General features: G+C 43.2%; 1 protein-coding gene across 1 annotated transcript in view; it reads left to right on the forward strand.

Moving 5' to 3' along the window:
• trabd (TraB domain containing) overlaps nucleotides 1-16,879 on the forward strand; it is a 35,891-nt gene extending 19,012 nt beyond the window's left edge. Inside the window, exons 7-10 of the mRNA XM_084334868.1 lie at nucleotides 2,819-2,958; nucleotides 4,134-4,306; nucleotides 11,005-11,101; nucleotides 11,777-16,879. Coding sequence (XP_084190994.1) covers nucleotides 2,819-2,958; nucleotides 4,134-4,306; nucleotides 11,005-11,101; nucleotides 11,777-11,951 — 585 coding nt within the window. The 3' untranslated portion in view covers nucleotides 11,952-16,879. The remainder of the gene's footprint in view (nucleotides 1-2,818; nucleotides 2,959-4,133; nucleotides 4,307-11,004; nucleotides 11,102-11,776) is intronic.
• The last annotated feature ends 3,332 nt before the right edge of the window (nucleotides 16,880-20,211 follow it).

Here is a 20,211-nt window from a genome sequence, read left to right on the forward strand (position 1 = left end):
TTGTTTATCAAGGTGCAGTGATGTGGAATGATATACAAAATCTAACAGAAACATGTTCCACTTTAAATACATTTAAAAGCAAGCTTAAAAAAGAGTATCCATGTGTATTTGTGAGTAGTCTTTTTTTCCAACATTATAATTGTTGTATAATGCTGTATTGTATGTATCTGTGTGTATGAGAGAGGGATATGCGCATGTGTGTTTGTGCATAATGTGGGGGGGGGGGGGGGGGGGGGGGGGATTTTCTGTGTAGTTATCCTATAATATAGGTTTAAGAGGGTAGGTCGCTTATAAGCCCTTGGGCTTTTTGACCATTCCTGCACATTTTAACTGTTCTTCTTTTACTTATTTTATTCCAGAATGTATGTTTGTAAGTGCAAATAACAATAAACATAAACACACACACATGATTATCTAGGTTTGTGAGGACCATCCATTGTCGCGTGTGTACAATGGAAGAAGATAAGATAAGATATTCCTTTATTGATCCCCTTGGGGAAATTCAGGCGTCATAGCAGCATGGGGGAGGGGGAGGTACAGGTAGTAGAATACATGATACAGGTCATAGAATTATAGTACAGTGGAGAAATAAAAATAGGCAGTGTAAACAATATAACAATATAATTACCTCTGGACATGCGCATATGGGCAAGTAGGCAGTGTAAAAAGGTCAAGGTGCAAGATGAGGGTATGTATGACCTCTCAGTTATATTTGCCCTACAATAAATATATTTACTATATATATATATATATATATATATATATATATATTAGGGCTGTCAGTTTATCGCGTTAATTAGATTAATTAATTACACAGCAAAGTATCGCGTTATGAAAATTAACTCAAAATTAATTACAAAAAAAAACGTTTTTTTTTTTTTTTTTTTAATAATATTTTTTTTGTATCATTCATTCCATAAGAATGTAGAATACACATTTACAGATTTTTTTATTTTTTAATATGGTCCATTTGCATGTTCTTGGTATCTGATTCTAGGGACATCTATGAATCTCAGGGAATGTATTCCCAGTGTCAGAAATACTGTGGGCTAGATCCACAAAGAATGAATTGCACGGTGCAAGTTGCACCCTGGTCTGCATCCCCTTAACAATTGTGTGCCGTACTGTATTGTACCCATTCTGCAATCTGTTAATAACATTTTCATTCAATCAATCAATCTGCGCGGTGATTGATTGAATGAAAAATTTATTTTGAGTAAATTGTAATGAACCAAATGAGAATATCAATACATTTTTTTGTATCTTTGACTGTGAATAACACCATGCTCAAATTGACCAGACCTGAAAAATCTTAGCAAATTAATAGATGGAAGATGATTAAACAGAAGGTTTTGTAGATACAGTACTGAATTCTGCCATCCGGACACATGCAATTTGAAATATGATTATATAATATAGAATATCAGGCATAAAATTGTTATGCGATTAAAATGTGATTAATTAGATTAATTAATTACAAATCCTGTAATTAATTAGATTAATTTTTTTAATCGCCTGACAGCACTAATATATATATATATATATATATATATATATATATAATCTAATAGAATATATATAATCTAAAAAACAAAATGCTAAATATATGCTCTGATGAAGTAGTATACACATAAGGTGCAGTATGGATGAGGTATGTATGCCGTGATATACTTCATACGTTATATTATAAAATTATATTGGTCACTAGACAAGAGCCGCCTTGGGTATCCAAGCGTTGTCTGTTTCCATATTGGATGTTTCCTAGCCAGGGAAACACAAAGATCTGTTGGCAGGCAGAGAAGACAAGACCCCCACTGTGCTTCTGTGAAGCCGACTCGGCCGCGATGAGCAGAGAGCCTGGGGGTCTTCTTTTCCTGGATGGGGTCGGCAGGCTGGCAGGGAAACAAGGCCCAAAATCCCGATTTTTCTCCCATCCCACCCTTCCTGGTTGTTGCGTACTTTCCCCTACTGTTGGTCCGGGAGACCGGAGACTGTCACATGCTTTCCTCCGACGCATCTGCAGCCTGGGGCAGGCCAACCTGGCCGCGCAGGTTCTCACCGGGGAGAGTGTAGCGTGTGGGAGGCCACACTATCTCTCCTCAGATCCAACCCTCGCTGAGCAGGCGCCCCGACCGAACTGTAGGGGTCGCTGTCCACAACGCCCAGGACCCACCCTTCAGCTTCCCACCCCCTGATACAGCCAATTGTATCAGCGTGAGAGGACAGCCAAGCTGATAGCAACGCCGGGAGCTGGATTCGAACAGGCGAATCCTAGTGTCTCCCGGTGTTGGTGTCGAACGTAATCTCCGTGCGCCACCTGCCCCCCCAAGGCCCAAAAGTTAAAAACAAACTAAACAAAAAAACATGTTCTGATAACAGGAACCCACTCAAATGACTGAACCGATTTGACAATGTTATACTTCTGAGGACCCTTGCTGAAACTTGCACTGCTCAATAGGGGCTAACAATGTGAGGTCATCCAAGCGTTTTTTTTGTGTGTGCGCGAGGACCATGCAGCTAAAAGGTCCTCGCAACCCAAAATGTCCTCACAAGAAGGGGTGGGCTGTCAAGGGTTGGTTCTCACAAGTATAGAACACACACACTGCATTTGTGTTGTCATTTATTTATTAACCAGTTTTATAGCTTCAATGTTTGTACTACAAAAAAAAACTATCACAGTCATTTCTCTGTTATGGATGGATGAATGAATGATCGAATACTAGACTTACTAGAATAATATTTATCTTTCACCTTACTCCTCACATCCATCTCATTATGCCAGTTTTGCTCTCCTCCCCCTCGTCTCCTTGCGTTCCAGGCGAGCAGGGTGCCCTTCTGTAAGTTCCACCTGGGGGATCGGCCCATCCCGGTGACCTTCAAGAGGGCCATCGCCGCCCTCAGCATGTGGCAGAAGGCCCGCCTGGCCTGGGGCCTCTGCTTCCTCTCCGACCCCATCAGGTACCGGAACCGCTAGCCTCATTTCATTGTTTCACATTCAGCTTTATTGTTGCATTTTTGTCATATTTCTCATACAAAAAAAGAGCAAGATTCTTGAGTCTTGCCCCCTCGACCTAAAGCATGTCAATAAAATACACAATGGAACAATACAATACACAAAAACCCAATAAAAAACCAGCGTAATAATGATGTATGAAAAAGGTGACAGTGCTGACGGTGGTTGATATAAAAAGTGCAACAGTAGAATAAAATCAACGTAAAGTACTTAAAATACTAAATACATAAATATATACAATAGAATCTGAATGACTAAAGAGTGTTCATGAGTCTGTTGGCTTGATGAAAGTCCTTGAGCCTATTTCCCACGTAATGTTTCGTAGTGTAGACGGTGGTGGTCGGGGAGTCATTTCAATGTAAAGTTATTTATGCAGATGCTTTATTTTGATTCATTCAATCATTATTTAATCTCAAAAGATCATTCAGAGCAAGCTCTCAATGATGTCAAGCTTTGACACCAATATAAAAAAAAACTATGTAGAAACGGAAAGGTCATTCAATTAAACTATTTAAATTAATTAAAATAATTACAGAGTTGAAATGGTTGGCTATTATAGATTTAAAGTGACCACTGGATACTAAAGTATTGGGTTTTAAGGGGCTTTGCAAAACGTTCCACGTGTCGGCGGCACAGAAGCTAAAAGCAGATTTTCCGAATTCAGTGCAAACTGCTAAATAATTTGTATTGATGCATTGCATTGCCTCACTTACTCCTCAATATCTCGCTGTCAGGAGATCAATATTCATTAATGAATATAAAATGCAGGCTTGATTCTCTTTGATGACAAGTTTGTCAAGGGATCAAGGTTGAAGGGAAATTAAAAAGAAATTACATTTAGTAAATGGGTGAGGTAGGTGAACCGGGTGTTGATTGAACGTGTTGGTCTTTGAGTGCTGATTGAACGTGTTGGTCTTTGAGTGCTGATTGAACGTGTTGGTCTTTGAGTGCTGATTGGACATGTTGGTCTTTGAGTGCTGATTGGACGTGTTGGTTTTTGCGTGCTGATTGGACGTGTTGGTCTTTGAGTGTTGATTGAACGTGTTGGTCTTTGAGTGCTGATTGAACGTGTTGGTCTTTGAGTGCTGATTGAACGTGTTGGTCGTCTTGTGCGTTACAGTAAAGAGGACGTGGAGAAGTGCAAGCAGAAGGACCTGTTGGAGCAGACCATGTCGGAGATGATCGGCGAGTTCCCCGCTCTCCACCGGACCATCGTGGCCGAGAGAGACATCTACCTCACGCACACACTCCGCCAGGCCGCACGCAGTGTGGAGGCGCCCCCTAATGCCCAGAGTAGGTATTGCAGCTCCATCCAGCTGCAAATCTTGATTATATCCCCCCCCCCTCAACGACACCCAAGCCATCTCTGAGTTTCTTGTTTTCGTGTTTGCCTTTGCTAGCATTTCCTAGTTGACCATGCCTATGGTTTTTAATATGGCTATTCGTGAGCCAGAAAGAGGCAGTTTATATTCTGTTTAGAATCAACGGTTCCCAGCCAGCACCACCAAAGGGAAAATTGTCTTTTGTTGGGGGGGGGGGCTTTCTGTATTTGTCACCCTTCCCCAATTTAGTTGTTATGCCAATTCCCTTCCTCGTCATTGCGCACATTGCCCCACTGTCGGAACGTAACGCGTGGGAGGCTCACGCTATTTCCCCCAGAGCCCCTCCCTGCTGAACAGTAGGAGTCGCAGTTTACAACGACCAGGACACATACCCCAGCCGGCTTCCCACCCGCTAACACTGCCAATTGTGTTTAGTAGGGACGACTGATCAAGCCGGAGGTGCCGCTGACAGCTGGATTCGATCCCAGAGTCTCTGCGGTGGTAGGCAGGGAAAGTGTTATTTATCATGCCAAGCACTCTACATGACACCTAATGGTCTGTGGCTGTTTTTCATGGTTTTGGGAGCAGAACCCTTAGTTCCAGTGAAGGGAACTCTTCACTATAGACCTTACAGTGACGTTCTAAACCATGCTGCACTTTCAAACATCGTGGCAACAGTTTGGGGGGAAAAGGCCCTTCGCTGACCTCAACCTCACCCAACCCCGCTGGGAGAATAATCGCCCCCCAAAATCCCTGCCTGACCTCAGTAATGCTCTTGTGGCTGAATGGAAGCAAATTCCCATGGCAGTGTTTTCCAACATCATGTGGAAGGCCGTCCCCAGAGGAGTATAGCAGCAACTCCATATTCATCCCCATGGTTTTGGAATGAGATGTTGGACGAGCGGGTGTGTCCACAATACTTTTGGTCATGCCATGCGTGTGTATAAAGGAGCACAGTAGCACAGGGAGTGCATCGGGACTTCAACACTACTCCACAGGTTTAAATTAGATTAGATTCAAATGTGTTTTGCACAACTACAGTACAATGAAAAGCAGTTGGTATCTAACCAGAGTACAAGGTACGAATAAAGTGCATAACAATATACAGTGTAACACAGTGATTAAATGGAATATATAGAACAAGGCTATTGGGTAAATGTGCTAATCTGATGTATATACAGTGATACAGGTATATATGGACTATGGTAGTAAGCCATACTGGCCAGTGGTATAACCAGGGGTGCAGTGCTGGGCAAACGCGGTCAAACGGTGTTTGGCCTTCGTCACTGAGGCCGAAGTGCGCGCATCCTATTATTATGCAAAGTCTAGGTGATAAAATGACTCGTCGCGCCACTTATCACCTAGACTTTGCATAATAATAGGATACCGACAACCAAATACAAGCCCTGTAGGTGTGGTGGGGGGTTGCTTGATCTCCCGACTTCACTGGAAGGATGAGACAAGGTGTATCATCTGTTTTGTGCGCAACAGAGGGAACATGTATGCGCGTGCGCGGGAGCGCGCTTGCGCGGGCGTTTGGCCTTCGCCCATATTACGACTGCACCCCTGGGTATAACTAATAAGTGTAGGTATGGGATATAAACAGATATAGATCAAGTCAAGTCAAGTCAAGTCAAGAGTTTTAATTGTCACGGCATACAGGTATACAATGAAATGCGGCTGGTCTTGCCCGCGACGATGTGCAATACAGTGGTACAACATATAATAGAATCCAATAAAATACAGTGGTACAACATATTAATAGAATCCAATAAAACAGTGCAATAAACAGGTACATGGTGTGCCATCTCGGTATCTGTACATTAGTATTTACAGAGCATATAGGACATGCTAGGTAGCTTTAGTAGTGCAATACACTGTTCCTGATGCTATACTACTTTAAGTGGCCTTTCCTCTGGCCATAAGTGTGCGTGTGTGCGGCATGAGTGTTAAAGTGGCTGCTAGTGTGTGAGCGTGCTCAGCGTGCGTGTCGTGTATGTGCTTGTGTGTGGATAGTTCAGTTTCTGTGTCTCTCAATGTTCATTGTTCAAGGCTCTGATGGCCTGGGGGAAGAAGCTTAGCCTAAGCCTCTCCGTCCTAGTAGCTGGAGTTCGCAGGCGTCTGCCTGACCTCAGCAGCTGGAACAGGCTGTTATTGGGGTGGTGGGGGTCTTTCATTATCCTGCAGGCTCTGGATTTGCACCTCTTGTTGTATAGAGCCTGCAGGGGAGGTAGCGCAATACCCGTGGTACGCTCGGCTGAGCGCACCACACTCTGTAGGGCCTTCTTGTCCTGTGCCGTGCTGTTCCCATACCAGGCAGTGATGTTTCCGGTCAAGATGCTCTCTACAGCTCCTGAGTAGAAGGACTGGAGTATCTTCCCCGATACTCTGAACTTCCTTAACTGTCTCAGGTGGTAGAGGCGCTGCTTCGCTTTCTTTACTACTGTGTTTATGTGTGTTGACCATGTCAGGTCCTCTGAGATGTGGACCCCCAGGTACTTGAAGCTGCTCACCCTGTCCACGGTAGCCCCGTTAATCGTCAGTGGTGTGTGTGTCTCCTGCTGTCCTCTCCTATAATCCACGATCAGCTCCTTGGTTTTACCAATGTTCAGGAGCAGGCTGTTGTCCTGGCACCAACGTTCCAGTACCTCAACCTCCTCTCGGTAGGCCTTCTCGTCGTTGTCCGAGATCAGCCCCACCACCACCGTGTCGTCGGCGAACTTCACAATGGAGTTGGAGCTGAACTTGGCCGCACAGTCGTGTGTGTAGAGTGAGTACAGCAGGGGGCTTAGAACACAGCCCTGGGGGGACCCGATGCTCAGGGTGATGGTGTTGGAGGTCTGACCCCCCACCCTGACCGCCTGGGGTCTTTCACTCAGAAAGTCCAGTACCCAGGCGCTCAGGGCGGAGCTCAGGCCTAGCTCGATCAGCTTGTCCACCAGTCTGGTGGGGACTATGGTGTTGAACGCTGAGCTGTAGTCAATGAACAACAGTCTCACATAGCCCCCCTTCTGACGGTCAAGGTGGGAGAGAGTGCTGTGCAGTACCTGGGAGACCGCGTCATCAGTGGACCTGTTTGTCCTGTATGCAAATTGCATAGGGTCCATATCACTGGGGAGAGAGGCACAAATGTGGTCCTTGACCAGCCTCTCGAAACATTTCATGACCACAGAGGTGAGTGCCACCGGTCTGTAATCATTTGGACATGTTGGGGAGGGTTTCTTCGGTACAGGGATGATGGTAGACATCTTGAAGCAGGCAGGGACTACTGACTCCGCCAGGGATTGATTAAATATGGCGGTGAACACCGGGGCAAGCTGGTTTGCACAGGACTTAAGTATGCGTCCTGTTATACCATCTGGGCCTGCAGCCTTCCTGGTGTTCACCTGCATAAATGCTCTTCTCACACTGTGTTCCGACAACGAGAGAGCGCCCCCGCCCCCCCGCGGTTGCCCCCCCCCCTCCACAACAGCCGGTGCGCCAGTGACGTCACTAGCCAGAGGGCTAGCGGCGACACTGTCTACACCGAACCGAGCGTAGAAGGAGTTGAGTTTGTCCGCTAGAGAGGCGTCGTCGCTCCCCATTGAGGGGGCGCTGACTTTGTAGTCAGTTATTGTCTTCAGTCCCCTCCACAAGCCTCTTGTGTCGTTTTGTGCCATTTGTGTCTCCAGTTTCTCAGCATATGTCCTCTTAGCAAGATGGTAGTATATACAGTGTGTACAGTGCACAGAGTGGGCATGTATACAGATATTTAAACAGGAATATATGCATACAGATATAGATATATATATGGTATATACAGTGTTATTGTACATGGCTATCATACGGTGTTATATGGGTAGACTAGACAGGTAGGCAGTTAAGATAAAATAAGATATTCCTTTATTGATCCCCTTGGGGAAATGATGGTATGATTACAGTGTAAGGCAGTGAAGGCACAGGTGCTCATGGATTGTGGAAAACGTGTGAAAGGAAAAAACATAAATTTTTTATATATATAGCAGAATAATTCAGGTCCAGGCCTGAAGTCTAAGTGTACAGTAGAAACCTCTGTTCTGTGAAGCACTGCTACCACCACCATACAGCTTGCAGTAGCACCTGAAAGAACAAGATATTCATTAAATCTTTATTTATTCTCAAATACACTGAGTGATTAAAATCATTTACAGCATTGTCGAATAATTACATTCATAGATCATCACATTGCATCAATCATTTCAGAAACGGCAGACATTAAAACTAATTTATAGAACTAATAAACACCATATAGAAATAATGGTGACCCGTTTGGTCACCAAGGTTTTAAATCGACCCATAGACACAAGACACCTAATTTCAATGTATTCTGCAGGGTATTTCACAAGTCAGGGGCACACGGAAGCCAAAGGCACATCTACCAAGTTCAGTAGACATTCTAGGTACTTTAAGTGTAAGACGATCATTGGATTGTGTACAATGGTGTCCAGAGGGCCATTCCAATAATGAAGTGATGTCATTTAGGGCAATCTCCAATTATGGCTTATTGGCTTTATAGAAACGGATGCCAATGCAACTCATGTCTTGCTGCCAGTGAGCACCACCCAACCTTGGTATACAGTATAAGGTGGCTTTCACACCTATAGTTGGGTAGACTCTGTCACACTGCAGGGTACTATCACCTGAATCATGCATGTGAACTATTTGTTTAGTATCACAACATTATTATTCTTTTACCAGCTGTGAAAATAATAACGTTACGATGGTGAAAAATCACACATTTGGATATATACGGGAAATGTCAACAAAAACTGCTCATTCAGCTTCATTAACACTTTGGCTGCCTAAGGTTAAATTCATGATATACCATAGATTGCCAGCGCTATTTGTCTATGGAGAAAGTCCCCTTCTTTGCAGGGCTATAACTTTTTAAATTCTATTGCTACATTGCCATTATTAGGGCCCATTCAAAGTCCTATATGTATTGTTCATTGTGTAGCAACGTTAAACTTTTTCATTCACATATTCATAGTAAAGTATGGTCAAGTTCAAGTTCAAGTTCTTTAATAGTTGTCATACAGAAGTACAGAATACTTTCATACAAAATGCTTCTTACTGTTACGCTCCAGAGACTGTGCTAGACAAGATAGTATCAAATAACATAATAACATAATATAGCATGAATTTAGAAGAAGAAAATGAGGTCACAGTGTTCGGTATAGACATATGTACAATGTTCTGAGTTACCATATAATATACAATACACAATGGTCTAATGTATAAGTATGTTTTCATCTCTTTCTGCAGCTTTCTCCAGAACGTGATATATAGCCCCAAATGCATTATATTGATGATGAAATACAGTTTGATGGCAATCAGCGCGATATAAAAAATTCCAACTAGACGTACTTCTAGAAGTTACTACACGTCATCTGATGTTGACCGGATGGGCGAGCGGGCGTTTATAATTCCGTGGGCAGCGTTATACCAATCATCTAATGTGGGTCAAATGTTGATAATAGCAGTTAGTATCGAAGACGGTAACGTTACACGCTGAAACTCACCCCAGTCTCCGCGCGCCGTTGGGCGATCATCGTAGAGTAGAAATCTTATCATTATGGGATATATTTTTACCCGGTCCATCTCCAGCTTGTATAATGGTATATACGTCCAAATCATGTTGTTTATCTAGTTATTGCCAATCGATCACCGTGTAGCGTGACGAGCCAGAGTCCCATGACCTATAGCGAGCGCCCGGAAGTACTACGGACGTCTAGGACAACCTCTATGCCACATCCTGTTTGGCGATTGCGCCGATCGGCCACCAGATGGCGCTCCTGAACCGCCAGAGAGCTCAGTGGGTCCTGCTGGTGGATCTCAAGCCAGCGGAGGGGACATATGAATCCGATCGCAGATTTTTGAAATATTGATATAAGGACGACGTAACGCGTCCTCCGGCAACTTTAGCATGGCCAGCAAAGACGTCTAAAGACGGTTCCCGGCAGTCAAAGTGTTAAATGTGCGATTTTTCTAATTCACTCTGGTGAAGTCTTTTGATTGTTGACTTTGACACAGATACAGATACTGTTGTGAAGGGGTTTTTATTCACCAGGGAAAGAAATCTTCCGTCATCCACCACAGTTGGTTTCCATGGTCTTCCGGGTCTTTTTGTGTTGCTGAGCTCACCAGTGCGTTCTTTCTTTTTAAGAATGTACCAAACTGTTTATTTGGCCACACCTAATGCTTTTTCTATCTCACTGATGGGTTTGTTATCATTCTTCAGCATAATGATGGCTTGCTTCACTGATAGTGACAGCTCTTTGGACCTCATTGAGAGTTGACGGCAACAGATTCCAAATGCACACTTATGTAATGAACTCTAGACCTTTTATCTGCTCCTTGTAAATGAAATAACGAGGGAATAACACACACCTGGCCATGGAACAGCTGAGCAGCCAATTGTCAATAACTTTCGGTCCCTTAAAATTGTTGTAATTCCTACACTGTTCACCTGATAAATACCCTCCAATTAAAGCTGAAAGTCTGCATCTTGATTGTTTCATTTAAAATCCATTGTGGTGGTGGTGTACAGAGCCGAAATTATGAAAACTGTGTTGATGGCCAAATATTTCTGGACCTGACTAAGTGAATGTATAGATTATTATTGAAACCATACTTGTTCTCCTTCTGCAGAGGTCCCTGCTGTGGTGGTGGGAGTGGTTGGCATGGGTCACGTTCCCGGCATAGAGAGGAACTGGGACCAGGAGCTCGACATTCATGAAATCATGAGGTATGTGTTGTTGTTGTTTTTAATCAAAGATAATTTTATTTTAGAATGTAAATTGTCTGTAAAAGGGATAATCCACCATTTAAACAGAATCCCCATGCTGCTCTTTTGAGATGTCTTTTGATCTCTGGGCAGTTTTTGAATGTAGGGCTCCTGCAGGGTCTTAAAAAGGTCTTAAATATAATTTTGATATGTCTAAAAAATATATATATTGGATTAAGAAATTACTTCTATGTTACAATAACTTCTCTGTATTGTTCGGGGGAAATGTCCGGGCTGCAAAGTAAGTTGTAAATCAGCCCCCCCCCCCCCCCCCCCCCCCCCAACAATTCAATTAGTGGTCTTAAAAGGGTCTTAATTGTAACTTGTCGAAACCTGCAGGAACCCTGTGAATGTGAGCCTGACTGTGTGATTTTACAGGGTTCTAGGCACATTCTCAAATTCATACTTCTGTAGTAATGCTTATCTAGATATACACGGTCGAACAAATACTTTATGAATTCACTCTCCAATTTATAGTCAATGGAACAGCTCCAGGTTTTGACGCCAACACAGTTTCTTTCCTTTTCTATTTTTAATGACGGGGCTAATCATCTGTTCACGTTTTGGATTATGGCTCCATATCGTGCCTTTGAAGTGTAATTATTCTTGGTCTTTCTCTCCACTCTTTCCCCAAAGCGTCGCGCCTCCGTCGCGCTTCGGCTGGGTCGTACGCATCGCGCTCAAGGGCACCGTGGTGGGGATGCTGGGATACGCCTGTTATCGCGCCGGAGGGAGCGTGGGGAGGGTCCTACTGGCGCTGCCTGCTGTCCAATCGCTGCTGTCCAATCTGCGGCCGCCGCCCCCCGCTTGACCCCGGCTCTCTGGCTCCCCGACTCCCCCAACCATCTGTTGACATGTGACCCTTTAAAATATGAAAACAATGCATCTACCATCGGTGGCCTTAACTACAGGCGGGGTAGTACCAACCCGGCCTCTGAACTGGCGAGGACTTGTGAGGGGTGGCGGACCCGGACCTTCGTATGGATGTCCCTGCTGTTGTGGCGGGGCGGTGCTGCCAAAGACACCATGACAGTACTCTTGATATTCTTTTGTCGTTTGGGGGTGAAACAAAACCAGATTTTGTATGGTTTACGGATGCCAATCTTTCTTTTTATATCCTTTTGCACCCCTCCCCCCTCCTCTCCCCCCCCCCCCCTCCCCCCCTCTCCTCTCCCCCATAGCTTTTATTGACTTTATTAACAGAGACGTTTTAAGTTGATTCAGAGGCAGGCGCATGCTTTTCTTGACCTAGGCCTGATGAGCGCCATCTGGTGGCTAGTTGTGAGACGCCGTCGTCACAGTCTTAACACGGTCTTAACTGCCCGTTATGTTTTCTGAGAACACCTCTCTGTGTCAAACCGTCTCCTCCACGTACTCTCTTGACAAACCGTCTCCTCTTTTCTCTTGACTCCTTGTGCCCCAACAGAATGTTATCTGCCCATTTCATCGAAACCCAGCACTTTACAGAGATTGGGTACAGATTTCTACCTATTACAGGAAGGAGATGCATAGTGTGAATGATTCTGTTACCAAGTCAAACCAAGTAACATTGAATGACAAAGTAGTACCAAAATATACAAAGCATCAGTTCCCCCGGATAAAAGTCACAGTCTCCAGGTTGTCGGACTTCTGTTGTTCAATAACAGGTAGCTGACATTGTCCCTCGTGTGTTGTAGAGCATGTTTCATGACCCTGGGACTATGCAAGCTTGTTTAAAATGCATTATACAATGTAAAGAATGCATGACGGTTGATAATCAAATCAACTTACCCCCCCCACCCCCTTACAATCCTAGAAGAGTTATCTTATTGGAAACACAGTTTTCTCCCTGGCTTACCAACTATATTAACTGAGGCTAGATTCATTGATGGACAGAATTTCCCAAAGGCTCTGTTTAAGCACTACTTCCCCCCAAAGGGACATGTATGGTCCTGCTGCCCTCGATAACAGAAAAGTGCCTCCTATGATGTTTCTAAGGGCTCGTTGGGAAGTTTCATGAGGAAAGTCCAGAAAAGGCTAAAGAAATATGCATTTTACACACATCGCTACAACCAAATGGTCAAATGCAAGCTCATAAGAGTCAATTATATTTATAGATATTTTCAGTGAATTCCCCATAATTTAGGCAATTTTTATTTTTTTTGCTGTTGGTCTGTATGTGGATTATAGGGGTGTAACGATGCGACCTCACAACGATTAATTTCTATTACGATTATCCAGGCAACGATTCAATGCATCATGAAATCTCTTCATTTGACCACGATTAGATTAGATACATTTTCGATACATTTTCGATACATTTTCTATCAGTTAATTCGACAAAAAAAATTGAATACACAAATGTGGCTGGGGGAATTGATTCACTCAGCATGAATGGACTATAGGTCAATAAAAACAATACAATTTTTTTTTTTTTTTTATTAATTCCCATTATAATTGATTTTAACATATTCAAATCGAAGCAGTTGAATCGTCACATTAGAATCTATGCATTTCGATTAATCGATGCATCGTTACACCCCTAGTGGATTAAGTTGTCTGCCCTCTTTTAGATTTGCTTCAGAAAGGTTCTGTTGTCCTGCCTACAGTACAGACAGGTTCCGTTGTCCTGCCTACAGTACAGACAGGTTCTGTTGTCCTGCCTACAGTACAGACAGGTTCTGTTGTCCTGCCTACAGTACAGACAGGTTCTGTTGTCCTGCCTACAGTACAGACAGGTTCTGTTGTCCTGCCTACAGTACAGACAGGTTCTGTTGTCCTGCCTACAGTACAGACAGGTTCTGTTGTCCTGCCTACAGTACAGACAGGTTCTGTTGTCCTGCCTACAGTACAGACAGGTTCTGTTGTCCTGCCTACAGTACAGACGGGTTCTGTTGTCCTGCCTACAGTACAGACAGGTTCTGTTGTCCTGCCTACAGTACAGACAGGTTCTGTTGTCCTGCCTACAGTACAGACAGGTTCTGTTGTCCTGCCTACAGTACATGTTAGGGTGGCGATACGTTGGACGACGTGGCGGGTGTAATGTGCTTGCCGACAGGAAACTGAGTCGGAGAGGGAGAAAATATACAATAGAATGTATCTGCGCAACATGGGGTTGCCATGCAACCTGTACAAACCCGTTGAGACATCTGTTTGTCCAGCGTTCCCTAACGATGTTTACCAGGAAGTTGGCCAGTGTATCACCGCCTTCTAGGATCGCCTATACATTGAACTGGAATCTGAAATGTGATTGGTTTAAAAGACGCCTCCTCGGGAGAAGTATTTCAACCTTTGGGAGCATTTGAATGGTTTGATTGTATTTTTAACCAACGAGGCACCTTCTAAGTGTACGCTTTAAATGCGACTGGCTCTCCCCGAGTTGACTGGACATGAAAGAAGAAAATATGCACTTTGTACAGAAAGCCATCGAGGGGGAAAAACCTCAATGTGAGAACATCTGAACATTGAGGACAGCAAATGCTTTTTTAATGATACGCACATCCTTAGTGCTTCCCAGTCTCTTGATGGTTTCCTTCAAACGAAGCGTAGACGCTGGATCCTGAAACAGGTTTCCCCTGGTGGAGGGTTCAGTTGTGGACGATGTCTTTATCTGCTGATGTAAACTGAACCTGTTGAACCGGGTCATGGTTGGGAGGTACAAGCCTTAATACTGCAGCATCACTGCTGCGGCCTTTGACCCCTGTATGGCCTCCTCTGCTGCAGGTGGAGTTTTCGCATGACCAACATTGACCTGTGCCCCTTACTAGTGCAATATCTGTTGTTCCTGTTGTAAAACTGGAGGGTGGGGTGTCACTATTTCACAAAGCAGGATTAGCAAGCCAGCCAGATAACTTTGAAAAGGTTTTAACTGTTGGTTTTTGAATCTGTAAAACTATATTTGAATATTAACCCTTTCACTACCACACTACAGAAGGTTAACCCTTTCACTACCAGTGTGGTAGGGAAAGGGTTAACCTTCTGTAGTGTGGTTGTGAAAGGGTTAACCCTTTGGTAGTGTGGTAGTGAAAGGGTTAAATGTGCTATAGATAACATTCAGCCACTAGATGTCGCACTAGAGCACCAGCATGTAATTCATCCAATCCGGTGCATTCCACATGGGGAAATGGGATGTAGGGAGGGGAGGGGATACATGCAACATGTAAACAACATTTATTTTGGACTTTAAACTTTTTTTTTTGATGATTCATTAATCAATACTTTTATTCCAAACCTTCCTAAAAGCTCTGTGGATGTATTTTAAAAAACGGATTACATAGAAATGTTATTTATAGCGCCTTGGTCATACATATTGATAATAAGCAATAAGACACGAGAGGGAGTGCAATACTGTGAGTGTCATAGATCAGCACAGCAGTGTAAAAACCATGGTATAGCACATCCTTGAATGTATTACTGCTATTATACCACAGTTTTTTTTCCAGGTGTTTTATTGATACATGTTTTTTTTTTTTTTTTTTGTAGCAGTTAACAAACAGTGTTGCTAGGTTGTTTATTATCAGGCAATTTTGGCACTCAATGGTATGTGAGATCTGAACTAACTGTAGTATAGTGATATTTTTGGATAGTTGTCTGGCTAACTGTAATCCTGCTTTGGGAAATAACCCCAGGAGGCTATTACAGGAATCAGGATTACTCAACCAGAGCCAGTAACTAGAAAATAGCAATAATGAGAAATCGTAATATTGAAAAACTAATATCGGAGTTTAATTTCACTTAATTCCAAACATCTCCAATTATATTTCATTATTTTTCAGTTGTCTGGTTAAGTAGGCACTGGCAGTCCTCTTGCTTGAAATACCCCTTCTATTGTGTCATGTCCCTGACACTTTGTGTATTGCTTGGGATGTGTCGGTATGACACAATGGTATTTTTATGGGATATGTTCATCAACGCAGGTTAGTAAACCAACATGGATTGTTATAATGGTATTGACTTCTAGACCCAGTCTTCTACCAGAATTTGGCTGAACTGAAGCAGTGGGCCCATATGGTACTGTCATCCTACAGAGGAAGTTATGGGAGATATTCAATCAATCTTATCTTATTTTTTTTTTTTTTTTTTTTTACTGGGCAAGTCAGTTGATGGGGAACTTGAGTGACCGAAGTAATGACATTTTTCAGAATGTAAACTGACCAATTATGCAGACGGTTTTGCTCTTACTAAGCTACTGGAAAAGTCTGGTAATCTTTATGCTTCAATGATGAATGGAAACTTCTCTTTGAATGAGGGAGATGGAGGATTAATGTATTCTCCCTAATATAATATAATGCAGAGGTCAAATATGTCTCGTTTCTCTTCTACCAAGTGTTAATTGTTGGAGTGTTTTGACATGAGAAAACTGCTTGAATGCCTCTATTTGTTGTCTCTTACTAATTGTATGCCCTGAATCGTGTCGTGGTATTGTAATGTCGGCTCGAGGATGACTCGCCGACAAATGTTGCCGTTTCAAACATCACTGATTTATTATTTCAAAACCCGGCACAGTACAACATCTGGGTGCATCATCACCTCTCATAGTCGTTTACCAGACAACTTCCTAACCCGCCCCCGGGTCGGCCCTTCCACCAACCCGCGGGTCTGCATGAAAACCTGCAAGCCCCGGGTTGGTAGAGAGCAGAGTGACAGCCCGGCTGACCAATGACCCGATACCGGGGTCGCTACAGTATTGTTATTGTTAACCAATCAAATGTCAAAGCTGAAATTCTGTGTTGAACTACGCAACTTTTTAATTAAAGATAAACTATATAGCTAGTTTTCTCAGTGTTCATGCTGTGACAAGATTTCACCTCTACAAACGCTCTCCTGCGTTATCGCCGGGCTCGTCTGAGGGTTGGAGGGACTCAACGATGGCTGACTGTGGTAACCTAACCCCAAATGAAAGGATACGGCCAGTGTCATTGATGTGGTGCAGCTCATCCTGTAAAACCACTTAACTTAAAGGAACACGCCAACATTTTGGGAAATTTGCTTACCGTCTTCTCCAGAGAGAGATAAGAAGATGGATACCAGTTTTCTCTCTGTGCGTTCAGTAGAAAGCTATCTGGCTGCACGTTAGCCTAGCTTAGCACAATGAATGGAAGCGGACATGGCCGGTTAGCCTTCGGGAGAGGTGTTAGTTGGACAATGCCTAGGCTAACCGGCCTTGTCCGCTTCTATTCATTGTGCTAAACTAGGCTAACGTGCAGCCAGGTAGCTTTCTACTGATCGCACAGAGAGGAAACTGGTATCTATCTTGTCTCTAGAGAATTTCCCAAAATGTTGGCGTGTAACTTTAAATCAACACAGCTAATGTTCATAAAGCTATATTGCTCCATCGATATATATATATTTTTTTTAATAATTTCGAATGATATTGACAGGGGGCGTCATGCTGTGGGGTCAGCAGTGTGTTCTGCGTGGCGTCTGCAGTGACACGCCCTGATCACTTCAGTCACCCAGGCCATCAGCAGGTGTGTTCTGCGTGGAGTCTGTAGTGACGCGGCCCTGATCACTTCAGTCACCCAGGCCGGCCTCTCCTCTGTGGCGCTTTTTACTACAGCCCTCACAACAGGAGAGCTCTCCCTTTGCGGCCCTAGCCATCCCCCACAACATCTCTCTCTCTCCACAGCCATCCAGTCAAAGCTGAAATTCTGTGTTGGAACTACGCAGCTTTTTAATTAAAGATAAACGATATACCCGGTAGTTAGTTTTCTCAGTGTTCACGCTGTGACAAGATTTCACCTCTACAAACGGACTCAACAATGGCTGACTTTGCAGTGGTAACCTAACCCCAAATGAAAGGATAAAGGCCAGTGTCATTGATGTGGTGCGGGCCGCGGCTCATCCTGTAAAACCACTTCACTTAAATCAACACAGCTGATCTTCATAAAGATCATTTTTATAATTTCTAATGATTTTGACCGAGGGGATGCTGTAGGATCAGCAGGTGACTGTCTTCTCGAGGGTTCCAGCTACGCCTCAGGCTTAGGATGGGATTCGGCTTCAGTGCCGTCCTGGTTCTCTGCAGCCCGTCATCAGTGGACGACTTCCAGATGTGAAAGGCGTCTATTATACTTCCCAAGCAGCACAACAGTGATCCAGGGATGACGTTTAGCCTAATCAAGTGTAGGCCCTACATGTTTTCAAGTATTAAATGATTGGCTAAGTAGTTTTGATGTTGAGTTGAGTAATATATTTTAGATTTAGTAATAGTAATAGATTATTTTATCCATCAAAGGTGAGAATGTGTGTGTAATGCATGTCTGTCTGTTTGTGTGTAATGTATGTTTGTGTGTGTGTAATGTATGTTTTTGTATGTGTGTAATGCAGGGGCGGCTGGTTTGATCACGCAAAAGTGAACGACGGCTGGCTTGACCGCAGTAATATTCCCGCGGGTTGGTGGTACGGGGATAGTCACGTCGGGCCGCTCTCCGTTTATGAAAATGGTTGTGGATATGATAATAGCTACAAGCTACACTTAAGGCATATAACCCCCACAGAATTAACCACATCATCAAAACGTCACATAAGAGGAACAGGTGTAGTAAATAACACTAGGGTAGTTTTAACATGAGGGGAACAGGTGTAGTAAAGTAAGTAAGTAAGTAAGTAAGTATTTATAAAGCACCTTTCATACATGTCATGTAGCTCAAAGTGCTGTACACAATTATAGGCATATATAACGATAAAAGCAATAAAGTCATAGTGATCAGTTAAGATCAATGTTAAAAAAATAATAATAATAATAATAATAATAATAGTAACGTAAAAATGAAAATAACGTAAAAACAGTCATTTGCTTACCAGTTTGGGAGAACAGGTCCGCACAAACATTTCCGCTCAGTGGCAACCGGAAATGCACTAAACCAATGCACTTGTATGGTAGGTAGCAATGTTTAGGTCTTATAATGCTAGTGTAGTTACGTTTTTATCAGTGGTCATAGTTGGGTCCATAGTGCTTTACCAAGTCCCACGGATCCATCAGTGGCCGTGTATTGTGTGCGTATGTACCCGTTCGCTCATGTGGTCAGTGGCCAGAGTTGGGTCCACAGGACTTATCCAAGTCCCATGGACCCATCAGTGGCCGCGTCTTGTGGTAGAAAGAAAGAAAAAGAAAAACGCATAAAGAAAACAGTCTAAAGTTTGAAAGTTTGGGAGGTCCGCAGAAACACGCCTTCAGCTCAGAAGCTGAGGCGTGTCAAAAACTTTTGAAAAACTGGAGGCGTGTCTCCTATTGTACCCATTCCTTCATCTAAAAAGTTTGAAAGTTTGGGAGGTCCGCAAAAACACGCCTCCAGTTTTAACATGAGGGGAACACTAGGGTAGTTTTAACATGAGGGGAACAGGTGTAGTAAAGAACACTAGGGTAGTTTTAACATGAGGAACAGGTGTAAAGAACACTGGTAGTTTTAACATGAGAGGAACAGGTGTAAAGAACACTGGTAGTTTTAACATGAGAGGAACAGGTGTAGTAAAGAACACTAGGGTAGTTTTAACATAATGAGGAACAGGTGTAGTAAAGAACACTAGGGTAGTTTTAACATAATGAGGAACAGGTGTAGTAAAGAACACTAGGGTAGTTTTAACATAATGAGGAACAGGTGTAGTAAAGAACACTAGGGTAGTTTTAACATGAGAGGAACAGGTGTAAAGAACACTGGTAGTTTTAACATGAGAGGAACAGGTGTAGTAAAGAACACTAGGGTAGTTTTAACATGAGAGGAACAGGTGTAAAGAACACTGGTAGTTTTAACATGAGAGGAACAGGTGTAGTAAAGAACACTAGGGTAGTTTTAACATGAGAGGAACAGGTGTAAAGAACACTGGTAGTTTTAACATGAGAGGAACAGGTGTAGTAAAGAACACTGGGTAGTTTTAACATGAGAGGAACAGGTGTAGTAAAGAACACTGGTAGTTTTAACATAAGGAGGAACAGGTGTAGTAAAGAACACTAGGGTAGTTTTAACATAACGAGGAACATGTGTAGTAAAGAACACTATAGTTTTAACATGAGAGGAACAGGTGTAGTAAAGAACACTGGGTAGTTTTAACATAAAGAGGAACAGGTGTAGTAAAGAACACTAGGGTGGTAG

The sequence above is a fragment of the Notolepis coatsorum genome (genome assembly GCF_963971535.1).
Source record: "Notolepis coatsorum genome assembly, chromosome: 18".
Classification (NCBI taxonomy): domain Eukaryota; kingdom Metazoa; phylum Chordata; class Actinopteri; order Aulopiformes; family Paralepididae; genus Notolepis; species Notolepis coatsorum.